Genomic DNA, 14,178 nt, shown 5'->3' with positions numbered 1-14,178 from the left:
TGTACATATTATTTGTTGCAGTCACCACAAATATATGTGGCAGACTTGCATGTAAACCCAGTTATCATTCTTTCATTTTCCACTGAGTAGCTCTTCCTACTGAATTGCTAAGTTCTTAAATTCAGGAGGATTTCAAAAGCAGTTTGCAATTTACTGATGAGACCCGATGAAATGAAAAATATCAGTCAGTCAATCTTTACTATGGTCATAGACCAGCATAAAACCATGACAACAGGGGATGTCACAATAGCATAAAAGCAAAAGCAAAGTATAAAACTATACAAATATTACACTGTATAAAACAATAAAATTTGTTGGTGCAGGGTATAAGACCTATTTAAAGTGTGGCATCACTAAAATCTATTATAATAGTTAATAATATTAAGATATGATTAATAAAATCTGACTATAAAAGACTATATTAATATGGTATGAGTATGAAGAAATACCCACCATTTTCAAGGAAAACATCAGGAACTACTTTGAAGTTCTGAACCTCATTGATAGGGAACCAGAGGAACTGTGGAATGAAATCAAAGAAGCTGTTAAGGATGAATGTGAAAAGATACTGCCAAAGACCAAGAAATAGAAGAAAGCAAAATGGATGTCAGAACAGATGGTAGAAATTGCCAGGAAGAGGAGAGAAGCCAAAGTCAAGAAAGGAACTTAATAGAGAATTTCAGAAAACTGCTAGAAGAGACAAGGAGCAGTGCTCCAATGACACTTGTAAAGACCTTGAGGATGGAAATAGACACAGAAAAACAAGACAAGTTTTCCAAAAGATCCCTGAATTCAGAGGGAGGTTCCAACTTCGAACTGGTATGTTAAGGGATGCCAAAGGAGAGATAGTTACTGATTCGGAGAAGATCAAACAGAGATGGAAGGAGTATACTGGAAATCTGTACAGCAGGGACGTCAACATCTAAGATACTCTAGAAGATATTCTCTACTTACAAGAACCTCTAGTACGGGAAGATGAAGTTAGATCAGCACTCCGGTCATTACCAAGTCAGAGGGCTACAGGAATTGATGGACTAGCTACAGAAATATGGCAGGCAACAGAAGAAGAATCAGACAAGGCTGTAACCAAACTATATCAGCAAATTTGGAGAATGACACACTGGCCAACAGATTGGAAGAGGTCGGTCTACAATACCCATACCAAAGAAAGGAGACTCAACAGATTGTCCAAACCATCACACAATGCCCTTAATTTCACATGCTAGTAAAATAATGCTCAAGATCATCCAACACAGATTAGAGCCATACGTGGAAAGGGGAATGCCAGATGTTCAAAGTGGTTTCAGAAAAGGCCGAAGAACAAGAGACATTATTACTGATGCATGCTGGACAACTGAGAAAGCCAAAGAGTACCAGAAAGAAGTCAATATGTGCTTTATAATAATAATAATAATAATAATAATAATAATAATCTTTATTACGGTCGTTGACCAGCACAAATGTGCTTTATTGACTACAGAAAAGCCTTTGATTGCATCAAGCATATCAAGTTGTGGAATGTTCTTAGGAAAATGGGCATCCCAGAACATCTCATTGTTCTCATGAGAAACCTATACACAGGACAGGAAGCCACAGTTCAGACAGAATATGGTGAAACAGACTGATTCCAGATCGGCAAAGGAGAAAGACAAGGCTGTATACTTTCTCTCTCTTTGTTCAATTTATATGCTGAACACATACTGAGAGACGGTGGATTGGAAGAAGATGAGTGTGTTTTTAAAGTTGGAGGAAGAAACATCAATAACCCACGCTATGCTGATGACACCACTATGATAGCTGAGAATGCGGATGATCTGCAAGGTCTAGTAATGAAAGTCAAGGGGCACAGTGGAAAAAAATGGGACTACAATTAAATATAAAGAAAACTAAACTAATGACAGCAGGTACAGCAACCAACCTCAGAACTGACAATGAAGACACTGAAGTGGTTGATAGCTTCTGCCTTTTAGGATCGACCGTGAACTGTAAAGGATCCAGCAGTCAAGAAATATGCCACAGACTACTACTTGGTAGAACTGCAATGACAGCAATAGCAATAGCAATAGCACTTACGTTTATATACCGCTCTATAGCTGGAAGCTCTCTGATGGCCTTGGAAAGGATATGATGGCCTTGGAAAGGATATTTAGATACTGTGGCGTGTCTACACCTACAAAGATTAGAATCATTCGGACCATGGTTTTTCTCATGACACGCTATGGATGCGAAAGCTGGACTTTGAAGAAGCAAGATAGAAAAAACATTGACGCTTCTGAATTTTGGTGCTGGTGAAGACTTTTGAGGATACCATGGACAGCCAAGAAAACAAACAAATGGATCCTAGAACAAATCAAACCAGAATTTTCTCTTGAGGCACAAATGACCAGGCTCAAACTATCATATTTTGGACAAATTATGTGAAGACCTAGCTCCCTTGAGAAGTCCGTAACACTGGGAAAAGTTGAAGGCAAGAGAAAAAGAGGACGACCAGCAGCAAAGTGGATGGATTTGATCACAACAGCAATGAATGCACCACTGAGAGACCTTAAAGGCCAAGCTGAAGATGGATCATCCTGGAGAGAATCTATCTATGTGGCCACTAAGAGTCGGCACTGACTTGACGACACTCAATCAATCAATCAATCAATCAATCAATCAATCAATGAAGAAATGGAAAATAGAAAATAGGTAAACATCTCTTATGTATAGTATCAGTTCCTCTAAACTGTGGCTGTAGTGTAGACTAAATATAAATATCAAACAACCTAAAGGGTTTGTGTGGGGTGTATGTGTGTTGCATAATCTTTTGAGTGTGTGTTTGTGTGCATGTGTTTGTGTGTGTGTACGTGCAATAAGTGTAGTTGTTCACTGTTGCATGGAATCCAGGCATCTTCTCTAGGAGTAGTACTTTGGCTAAGTGGGTGCATAGGCAATTTCATATTTTCCTAGCACTCCAACCATGGAAACATGCAATGCTATTTCCTGAAAACATATCCATTAATATTGAGACTGCTGCTTAGAAGATAGTTCTGCAAGTGTCACAGGATCCTGTTGCATAACACCCATGACCTGTGAGATAACTTTTGATTACCAACACATCAACATCTTCCACTTACCTGCATCATTTTATAATGGTTGGTTGGTTGATTTGATTCTGTGGATGTTCTACCATACCATGTACATGTATAGCTCTAGCATGGGCACAGTGATTTCCCTTCACTTAAAACAAGAAGTGGTGAGCAACAGCAAAGCTACCCTCTGTCCCCATCTCTCTCACTCACTCCCCTATCCTCCCCTCCTATTACACAGTGCTCCTCGATGTATGTGTATTTTATTTTAGAGTGTGTTTGTTGAGGTTTTGGACACCCTCTGTTGTTGTGCTGATAAGGAACATTGACAATCAACTTCTCCAGGTTAGATAACAGGAATGAAATTAACAATTTATTCACACATAGAAGACCACACGTAGCATTTGTATGGGGTTATTCAGGGGTGTTGCTATAATTGAGTGAATGGGTATAAAGAACCCGGGCCCCACAGCTCCTGAGGACCACTCCCCAGCTCCACTCCTCCCTATCTTCTTCATTATCTCCCTTACTCTGAGGGGCAGCTGAGGAGAGGGGTGAACACGGGCCCCCTCTCCCCCTAGCTACACCCCTAGGGTTATTCATTCCCCTGCCACAGGCATCACAATACACAGTAGGGCTGTTCTCATGAGCAGCCTAACCCCGAGGCTAGGGCAGCCCAACCTGGGTTAGGCTGCTCATGTTCAGTGCTGGGATCCGCACAGATCCTGGAGTTGCCTGCCTGCCTGCCTAACCCCACTTTTAAGCCTGGCCTTTAGATGATGTTAAGGGTGAAAATGCACCCTTAACCCCAGCGGCAGGATCATGTGTGCACTCAGGCTGCTTGCACACAGAGAAGGGCACCTAGAGCACCTGTCTCACAGGGGTATCCCCCAATGCACTGCACTTGTCACATGGTGCATTGTGGGATACATGCAGGCCGGGATGCATCGTCTTTGCCTCTGGAGATTCATGCTATGTGCAGCAGCATGGATCATGTGGGAGCATGGTCCACGCTTCCCACCAATATGGAGGAATCATCTGGGGGGGGGAGGTAAGTTTAGCGCAGCCTTCTCTGCTCCTTTCCACCCTACCCATCTCCCAGCCATGTGAATACCCTTACAGTGTGCATATGGAGAGCTCCGTGTCTTGCAAAAGCAGGGCAGACTGCTTCCTCCGATAGCATCCAGTGATGGCCAAGCAGACAGTGCCTTTGCCCAGCTGCCTGCTCAGGCAGTTCAAAGCCAATCAATCAGCTTTGGTGAGCTGCCTGCCAGTTAGATTGCTTTAGTTTGCATACAGACCCACTTTAAAACGGGGCTTGCTGCAGTTTCCCACCCCCTTTGAGTGAGTCTGACTTTCTCTTCCAACCTTTGCAGTGCAACTGACCAACGTATTGACTCGTGCAGAGCCAAACTATGGGGGCATGTTGCATGAATGGCATGACTCCCTGCAAAGTGCACTTTGCAGGGGCTTTAAAATAGGGGGACATGTTTAGGTACACATCCCAACATACACAGGACAGCCCTATACTCTCTGACAGATACCCCCTCCCCAATATAATTTCCCCCCAAAGAAGAACAGGCTCTTCCCTGTTCTTCTTTGGTACTGTCCAGATTACCCGCTAGAACTGTTGTAAAATGTTCCGGCTTAGCAGGAACAAATTGAAAACGATCCCCAGAATCTACAGTGGAAAATACAGCTACTTTTTTGCAATGGACATACATTATAGCATTAAATTGCAGCGATAAAATCCAAAACATGGCATCCAAAATGTGAACAACACCCTGCTGACTACATAGGGACTGAGATGTCACAACAGAGGAAGTACGGAAGCACATTTAGCAGATACGTTGTAGGGGTTAATCTGGAAAGTGCCCAATAGTAGTCAGTCCCATTTAGGCAGCTGCAGCTGTCTGGCCACAGTGGCTGTACTATTCATTTTATACACATCTTCATGCATCCTTCAGTCGCTTGCTACAGTAAGGGAAGAACAGAGCAGATCTTCCTTACAGCAGCGGGAAGATGAATATCAACTCCAAAATCTCACACTAGTGATGAGCTTTTTTAAAAACGTCATTAGGAGAACTAGGCTCTACCTCTGTGCAAGAAGAGTGGATCTTGGATGATTCCTTTCCAAATTTTAGACTATCCATTACTAAGCTCTTCCCAGTTTATTTACCGTTTCCTAATTCAACCATAGCTTTCCTCCAGCTCCATCCCTGAGCATCTCTCCTCCTTCAGCTACATCCCATTTTCTTCTCCATCTAACCCCAGGTATATCTACTGCTTTACACGGATATCCAGACTCTGATTCTGAATTCTCACTTCAGAAATCCCCATCAAGCCCCATACATTGCACAAGGATATTCTAAATGTAGTGAGAAAGCTTCAGATGGGTTCTGAACCACAGCAGGCAAAAAGCCATGCACTGGTGTGCCCTATTTATTTTATTTATTTATTTAAAAGTCATTATATCCACCACTCCAGTGCAACACTTCTCTGGGTGGCTTACAAGAATAATAGATCACAATAAAACAATATAAAAATTAAAATAAACAGGCAGCAGAACAATATAAAATTGCTCCAAAATATGGTTCAAAACCCAACTGATACATACAGCATATAAAAACACAAAAAAGCCCCTCTAAAGAGGAGGATCCTTAAGCACTTTTTAAGTATCCTGAGAGAGGCAGCCTGGAAGTTTTTCACACCCGGCTTTTAGTTCGCATCTCCTCCGGAAGGGAGGTGTGCATTCACATTTTGACCAAATTTACCCCAAAGTCCCTGCAAGCTACTGGGGAGCACTTCACACACAATTCAGGATTTTTCATTGAGCATTATAGTGTAGCCCAATTTATATCCAGGGTAAAAAAAATCCACTTTTATAAGCACTCAATAATTTTGATGCCAATTATATTATCTCAGCCCCACCCTCCCGGCAATGTTTTGTCAGACTCTAGATGTCATGGGAAAGATGTCATGGGTTAATACTGGTCAATATATCGTTATGAACCTCAACACCCACCGCTTAGTTATGAACCCCACCGCCCATTGAGATCATCAGGAGAGGTCCGTCTGCATTTGCCACTGGCTCGTTTGGTGGCTACTCAGGGATGGGCCTTCTCCGTTGCTGCCTCGAGGCTTTGGAACGCACTCCCTAGAGAAATAAGAGCCTCCCCATCTATGACAATTTTTAAAGTCTTTAAAGACACATCTGTTCACCTAGGCTTTTAACTGATACTGTTTTGATTGTTTTTAATGTTGTTTTAGAATACTGTTTTAAAATTTTTAAATGGTTGTGTTTTTAAATTTCTTGGGGGTTTTTTAACTAATGTTTTAATGTTGTTTTTATCTTGTTGTAAACTGCCCAGAGACATAAGTTTTGGGTGGTATAAAAATATGTAAAATAAAAATTTAAAAATAAAATAAATATAAAGCATAATTTGATATATGGGGAGCTCTGTAAACTTTATGTCCCTTTATGTCACTACAAATAAAAATAACTGCAGATAAACTATTGCAGACTTTTCTTTTGCATTTATTTCAAACACACAGATTATTTAAGCAATTAATGCATAACAACCAGAATATCAAGGTATCAAAAGGACCTCATAAAGGCTTCCATGTTTCAAATAATTACTGGTTTCTTTTACAATATAAGAACAGTGACTAAGCCAATTGTTTGCAAGATATTTCTTTAAGATGTATATTTTTCACCTTAAAGGTTAAAATGTTATTAGATCTACCTTTGGAACTTTAGCTCTTTTGATTTGCTGCTAACCACATGCCCCTCCCCTGATTCGAAAACTGCTGGCTAACGAGAAGGAATGAAACATTTGTGCATCAGGTTGACTCAGAAGCATTTTTTCAGTCTCAGCTCTCAGTTACCTCACCTGTTGGTCCTCCTGGACTGGTCTGGTTCTGTGTGTGTTTGTTTGTGGCAATAGCAAGAGTGTCTCCACTCTCCCCAACAAGAAGAGAGACTGAAAGAGAGTTCTGCTGCCATGTCCATATGGCTCACGATTCCGCCTCTGCCTGGTCAGTCTGTCTGGCCAGAGGGCAGCAGCAGCTGACCAGAATGGGGCTGTGGGGCCTACTTGTGGGAGTGTAGATGCTCCTGACTTGGAGGTGATATTTGTGGTCACCAGCCTTGTCACTCGTGCAGCCTCGTTGCTCATTGCTGCTCTTGCTAAGGATGCCAGTGACCAGGAAACAGCAGCAGCACAAACAGCAAGGGGCATGCCACTGTGCAGGCAATGCTGGAACTGCACTCAGCCATGCTTCCTCAGCCTCAGTTTGGCTGGGACTCAGGAGTCTGAGTCCAAAGCAGCCAGGGGCGCGCCTGTGACACATGCTTGGTCCCCGGCCTCGGTGCAGCTGGGAGGAGCTAAGGCATGCTGCTGCTGCTGCTGCTGCTGCTGCTGAAGGCTTAGGGCCTGAGCTCAGCTGCCCAGCTGTGCATACTGGCACAACTCGTGTGCACTGCCCAGATGGGCAGGAGAGATTCCTGCCACCCATGGGGCTTGACGGTGCATGCATGGCAGTGACAGGGGCTGCAGTCTGCATGATTCCCCCTCCCTCCGAAGCAGTGGGGGCTGTGGGGCACATACTTATGCCCCAAAGTCCATGCATAATGGCGCCTGTGGTGCAAAATTTAGGAAATACTCCCATGAGTATTGACAATATAAAATATATGAAAGGAAGAAAAGCTTCTCTCAAAGCTTCAAGAAAGGCTTCTGTAAAAAAAATGCTTTATTTGTATAGCTTCTAGTACAGCATATAGATCATAGGACACAGACAAAGCATAAGACATCAAAACATAGTTCATTACAACCTTACATGAGAAGTGATTTCAAGGAGTATTCGTTCAAGGAGCATAGCTATGCTTACCAATTGCCAAAAGAGTCAATGAGGTGCTCAATACGTATATAACCTGACATTATCTGAACTGACTCCTTTTTTATCCTAAAATTTCTCAGGAGCAAGCAGAAAATCCTAACAGAAATGTGTTAGAATTCCAGTCCTTTTTTAATAGCCCTCTGTTGTTATGTAGAACCTTGTTTGCTTCTTCTTCTTTGATCTAGTGTTACTTTAACTCAGATTTAAATAATTAACCCCTTTCATGCAGACATAAATTCCTTCACTAATCCTTATGTTGGAGGAGCAAGAACACTAACTTAGACAGCTAGCTTCCTTAAACATACCCTGGAAAACACAAGCCCAGAAGCTTTGTTCAGGCATTCACACACACACACAAGTTACTCAATATGAGTAGAGCATTTTAAGCTGATCCAGAAGTCCCACCCGCAGCGCGAATCCAGCTCACATGTCACCCTCCTGCCCGTGATCTTCATGCTTACAGCATCTGTCTTTGATTTGGTTTCATGATATCACATAGCCATACAGTGGTCCCTCGACTTACGAAGTTAATCCGTTCCGAACGCACGTTCGTAGGTCGAAATTTCCGTAAGTCGAAAAGCGCACCCACGGAGGTCTGGAAACATTCATAAGTTGAGGAAACCGCATCTAAAAATTCGTAAGTCGAGGAAGCCGCATCTAAACCGGCAATGACTTCTGGTCATTGTTGTCGTTCGTACGTCGAAAACTTCGGATGTCAAGTAGTTCGTAAGTCGAGGGACCACTGTATATGATTGCCTGTGTCTATTGCATTGTCATGTGGCCGCCTAATAAAATATGCAGGCTTTTCTGGAGAAAAGAGTGGAAAATGTAGTGGGGAAGTTTTTGCTTGAGGGAGAGCATTTAAGCATGCACACATCACCCCTAACCTGGAAGCTGAAATGGTACCACCCAGGAATAACTTTACCAGTTCATTCTGCTGATTGAATAACCTGGCCCTGCATATAATGCTATTATCCTTGTTGAGGAATAATAGGAGGATTTCACAAACAGAAAGTGCACTTGGGATACACTTTGCAGGATGTTCATACACCTGAGGAATTCAATAACATAAATGCTTAGCACTTTAAAACAAGTATTCTTTATATTAATGCGTTGTTCCCCCCTTCATCATGATACAATCTGCAAGTTACAGCTGAACATTCCCATTTAAAAAGAAACCTGGTTCTCTCTTTAGATGCATCTCAGCAATTAGCATTATTGTTCCTTTTCTCATTGCATTTATGGTGGGCATGCAGCTTTCTTTTGTGTTTCTAATTACATTGGTGCCATTTTCACATACAGACCAGGAGCAAAATATCTTCTTTTTTGTATCTGTAAAATAAGAGAAATGTTGCTTTATATTACTTGACACTGCCAGAAAAAGAGGTTCCATCCTGCCATAGATATTCTGAGATATATAACCTACCCCCTGGCTCTACTTAGATATATAAGGATGCCCTACTTCTCTAATCTCTGCTGATTATAATTCACAATGGCACCAACATTTGTAGTTACCTATTTCAAGCTACAATCTTGTCGTCCTTATAATGCTCAGCATTACAAACTGTGTGCCATTTTCTTCACAGTGTCTTCAATGGCCCAGATCTAGGGGTGTGCATTGGTTTTCAGAATGCATGAAACCCTCACCACATGAGGGCCACATGAACAGATGCTGGCCCTTATGCAAAATAGTTCTTGGCACCTTAGAGGGCAGAGCTGATGGAAATTACCCCTGCCAAGCACCACAAGCTAGGTTTCCAGACACAGCAATTGATCCATGAGACCTAATACTGCAAGGAATTAGCTTTTTTCTTCAGCAATATTATTGTATATACTTTCGTATACTGACATTTCTTCAGCTTTCAGGGCAAGGGTAACAGTTCAACACAGTGGTGGGCAGATATAAGGGGACAGGAAGGTCATTCACACAATCGAAAAATGTGTTCTACCCAGTTTGGGAACTGTGTGTGCTCCCAGTTCTCATTTGTGTGGAAGTAAGGCAAGAGGAAAACTTGGGTAGAAGTGACTGTGTGATTTCTCTTGATTGATTCCCAAATGCCCATGCATAGTTCTGGCTATGGTACTCACTGTCTTTCTCAAAAGGTAGATTGTGATTAAAATGCTGTAGGCAAGCAATGCTGAAGCTACTACTACTACAATCCAAAGATAAGGATATCTGTCTCCAACATGGGTCTGAAGACATGGTTCTGGGTCTGGAATTAAAAAAAGAAAGGAAGAATTATCATTGTAAGAAACCTATAACCAGTCCTATTTTCCCCCGCCCTCTAGTTTTTAAACTAATAAGAGCATCATATTCTCAAGCAGAAGCAACAGAACAGAATTATGTTAGGAAACTGAAATGTGGTGTGCTAGTATCTAGTTTCTGATTGACTGGCCTGTTAGAAAAATGTCACAGTACTAGTAGGGGGACCAAAAACAAGTAACAAAGAACCAGGAGCAGCCCCTGTGGGCAGAGAAGAGGCGGCAAATAAGCCCCAGGTGCAGCTCATTCTCACTCCCCTGTTGCCACACCAGTCACCTAGATCTTCCTCATTTTGCCCCCTCCACTTAAACCCCAGGTTATTCCCCCTGGTTATTTGCCCAGTTCCCAAACCACTCAGCTGAGAGAGTCATTCCACCATTACGCACAAGAGCTATGGGCACAGATGTAGACTTGGGGATATGCTGTGGGCCCCTGGCAGCTGCCCAAGGATGCCAAGCCCTGACACTGACTCTCTCCCATGGACCTCAGTGGGAAGCAATTGCAGGATCTATCTTATCCTCTGGATGGAGTCACACATATCTACAAACAGAAAATGGGCAGAGTCAGATGGAACAGGAAACCACGGTTTCCTCCTGTGACAACAAGCCTGGGACAGCCACAGACATACACACACACACACACACACACCCTCCATTTTCACGTGCATGAGAGGCAGAGAGAGTAAAAGATTCCACTTTGGGGCTTAAAGTAAACCACACTTCTGTGCTAGGTACAAACTTGGGGGGCTGTTTATTCAAACCAAAATTAGATAAGCCAGGCTCTGAAACCATAGTTTGATCCCAGTTTGTTTTAAGCGGCTGTTGTCTGCATAAACCACAGCTCCCCAAGTTCGTATGTAACTCTGGAAATCATGGTTTCCCTTTATATCTGGACCTGACCAATGGCTGTTCTACATTCCTGTTAAAACATGCAAAATATAATGGAGATTTGTTTCAGAGGGAGGAAGAGTAAAGGTAAGTGTGCCATCGAGTCGGTGTCCACTCCAGAGACGGAAGGACAATTTTGAATCTGCAGCCAGCTGCTCTAGCCCTGTTACAGCTGACAGGTCCCACACAATATATAAGGATCCATATTCTATCCAAGGAACAGTAAGATCCCCTTTGTGCCCTTCCAATCAGATCAACCAATTTCCAAAGGATAGATCTGGTTGCAAGATATTTAATAGATCTGTAGCTTCTGGAAAGGGCAATAGGTCTTGGGGACAATATGCTGCCAAGAACAAAGAGTGTTGCTTGCTGTTTTTTTGTTTTGTTTTGTTTTGTTTTGAGCTGCAAGGTCAAATGGGCTCAGGCCTCAAATACCCCATCCCATTAGTGGATTCCTATTGTAAACATCCGTAACCACTCTGATATCAAAGAATAAAAGTTCTTTGCTCACCAGTGACATAGAGCTGGCTCCCACGTCCCACGACCTGATAATAGGGTGGAGGGTAAATCCGCTCAAATTTGCAAACATACCGACCAGCATCACTGGACTGCACCCCCCAAAGGGTAAAGTTTACATTGTTGTGACTAGGATGGACTTGGCATTGGAGATGATTCTTCTTAACAAATGGCCCATATCCAAAAGTAAAGAAGGAAGCACAGATATTGATAGATTGATTGCCTCTTTCTTTCATTAAAGTTATTCGGAGTTCCTCTGCATCTTCAGCATACTTGTATTCGCACATGAAATGGGCAGGACCTTCTCTTTTGGCTATTATCAGTGCAGGCTGTGTCACTTCTATGACTGTAGAAAAACAGCACAGAACATCATGATAAATAAACATGTTTAAGAGGAGAAGGAGAGAGATTCCTTCAGCTGCTTGTATTTTCTATATCCAACAAGTATGCATTAGGTCTATGTTAAGATTCATGTAGGTATGTTTTGTTTACTGTTTTGTTTTAATTGTAAACTGCCCTGAGCCGTTTTGGAAGGACAGTAAAGAAATTGAATAAATAAATAATAATAAATAATATATCTAACAGTTATCTTTTCACCAAGTTTCTACTATTTCTTTGCATAAAAGAAATAATAACCACCATCACATATAGCAGAGAAGTAACTTGCCTAGGGGGCAAGAGGTTGCTGATTCGAATCCCCGCTAGTATGTTCCCCTGTATCAGACAGCAGCGATATAGGAAGATGCTGAAAGGCATCATCTCATACTGCGTGGGAGATGGCAATGGTAAATCCCTCTTGTATTCTACCAAAGACAACCACAGGGCTCTGTGGGCACCAGGAGTCGACACTGACTCGATGGCACAACTTTACTTTATGTATATGTTAGCAACTAGTTTGAAGAGATAAGAGATGCTTGGTGTGAAAAATCTTAACTGTATTTTTAGATAAATTGAGATGCAGCTTGTACTACACTTACACCTATTTTGTTCCAGGTGTTTGGGCTGCCAATTCACTTCTGGCCTCAGTTTAAAATGCAGGTATTAACTTTGAAGTTCTAAATGATCTGGAACTAAGTTGCCTTAAGGACCACTTCCTTTATGCACTTGTCCAGAGCTTAGGGTTGGCTGCAGAGACTCTGCTTTCTGGTCTCCCATTAACAGAAATGCAACTGGCAGGTATCAGAGGACCTTTCTGGTGATGATTCAATGAATTATAAAACTCCATTCTTAGGGAGATGAGCAGAGGTGCACCTAGGTAATTTTTGAGCCTGGACTTAAAGGCTTTTGGAGGGCCCCGCCTCCCAGTATTTTAAACACATTTATTTGTTATTTCTCTTTGTAAACCGCCCTGAGCTATTTTTGGAAGGGCGGTATAGAAATCAAAATAATAATAATAATAATAATAATAATAATAATAATAATAATAATAATAAATAATGCAGCCACTCCACCTGGGACAGACTAAAAAGGATTTGGGGACCCTCAGGGGTGTGGAGGCCCTGGACTTTGGCCTGGAAGTCCAGAGGTAAGAGCACCTCTGGAGATGAGATTGGCTCCCTCTCTTTCTGGCATTAGATAGATGATGAAATTTTTCCTGTCCTGGAATGTATTTCTCTCTGCTGTTTGATTTTATTTCTGCTGCATCTTCAATTAGTGCCTTTTCTTTTAATATCATTTTATTATATTATTTATCATTATATGTTGTATGCCATATTTACATGTTTAATTTTAAAAGTGCTATATAAATGAAAGACACACAAACACACGTACCTTTTAATAAGAGCCCTAGTCACCAATGTATTTCTTCTGTCCATTCTAGACTATTGCTCTAAAATAGAAGGAATCTGCCATCCCTTGACCCCTCTTATCTACCTACCTTTGGTGATGCCAACAGCTATGCTGCAAAAGACAATGCTGAGAAAAAGTGAAATCATCTCAAAGCCAGATGTAGGATTGATGCCGATGTCCAATGCTTTCTGAGTCCAAGGCAAGCTGGATTTAAATCAGATTTCTATTTAGAACTGCAGGAAAACAGATAGATCCTTTTTCAAGATACAGGATCTTAGTATGAAACTGAGTGTTGGAACCCACACAAATTGTGTGGGTTGTGCATGTGTGTGTGCACGTGTGCCTGCGTGTGTGTTTATGAGAGAGAGAGAGAGAGAGAGAGAGAGAGAGAGAGAGAGAGAGAGAGAGAGAGATCTACTGCACACCTGAACATGTAATAAAGGTTTTGTTAAGAGAAAGGAAATGGGGGTTGGATCACTTCATGAACAACTAACCCCAAGGGAGCAAGCAACAATTCAACAAAAAGCAAAATTAGTCAATTTAAAACATGTCTTCAGTTTTAAGACTATAGGATGTGGAAGGAGCGAGGTTATCTGATAATGTTAGTTTCAGTTCATTTCCTTGAAGTCTTCATATATTTTCCATTATGGCAATAGGAAGTGTATGTGATCAAAATTATTTTCTTGTTACTTTAATAATGTTAATTACAGTCAAACAGTGCCAAGAAGGGGTTTTTTAAAAAAAGAATAAATATGTA

At 41.7% G+C, this 14,178-nt stretch overlaps 1 protein-coding gene across 1 annotated transcript; it reads right to left on the bottom strand.

Moving 5' to 3' along the window:
* Positions 1–7,802: 7,802 nt before the first annotated feature.
* CTLA4 (cytotoxic T-lymphocyte associated protein 4) lies at positions 7,803–13,724 on the bottom strand. The gene is made up of 4 exons (XM_053284435.1): positions 13,510–13,724; positions 11,629–11,979; positions 10,056–10,180; positions 7,803–9,299 (listed from the first exon to the last, which is right to left on the bottom strand). The coding sequence occupies exons 1-4, from the start codon at positions 13,565–13,567 to the stop codon at positions 9,243–9,245; spliced, it is 591 nt and encodes a 196-aa protein (XP_053140410.1). The 5' UTR covers positions 13,568–13,724; the 3' UTR covers positions 7,803–9,242.
* Positions 13,725–14,178: the final 454 nt, after the last annotated feature.

This window comes from Hemicordylus capensis, chromosome 1 (genome assembly GCF_027244095.1).
Source record: "Hemicordylus capensis ecotype Gifberg chromosome 1, rHemCap1.1.pri, whole genome shotgun sequence".
NCBI lineage: Eukaryota > Metazoa > Chordata > Lepidosauria > Squamata > Cordylidae > Hemicordylus > Hemicordylus capensis.
The sequence above is the reverse complement of the archived record's forward strand: the minus strand, read 5'-3'. Positions and strand labels throughout refer to the sequence as shown.

Excerpts from the sequence above, each read along its gene's own strand:
- CTLA4 (XM_053284435.1), bottom strand. The coding sequence starts at position 13,567 with ATGATTTCACTTTTTCTCAGCATTGTCTTTTGCAGCATAGCTGTTGGC. Across the intron at positions 10,181-11,628 it reads GAGCCAGCTCTATGTCACTG|ACCCAGAACCATGTCTTCAG; the intron begins GTGAGCAAAGAA and ends TTTTAATTCCAG. Across the intron at positions 9,300-10,055 it reads TCTACCTTTTGAGAAAGACA|ATACAAAAAAGAAGATATTT; the intron begins GTGAGTACCATA and ends CTTATTTTACAG.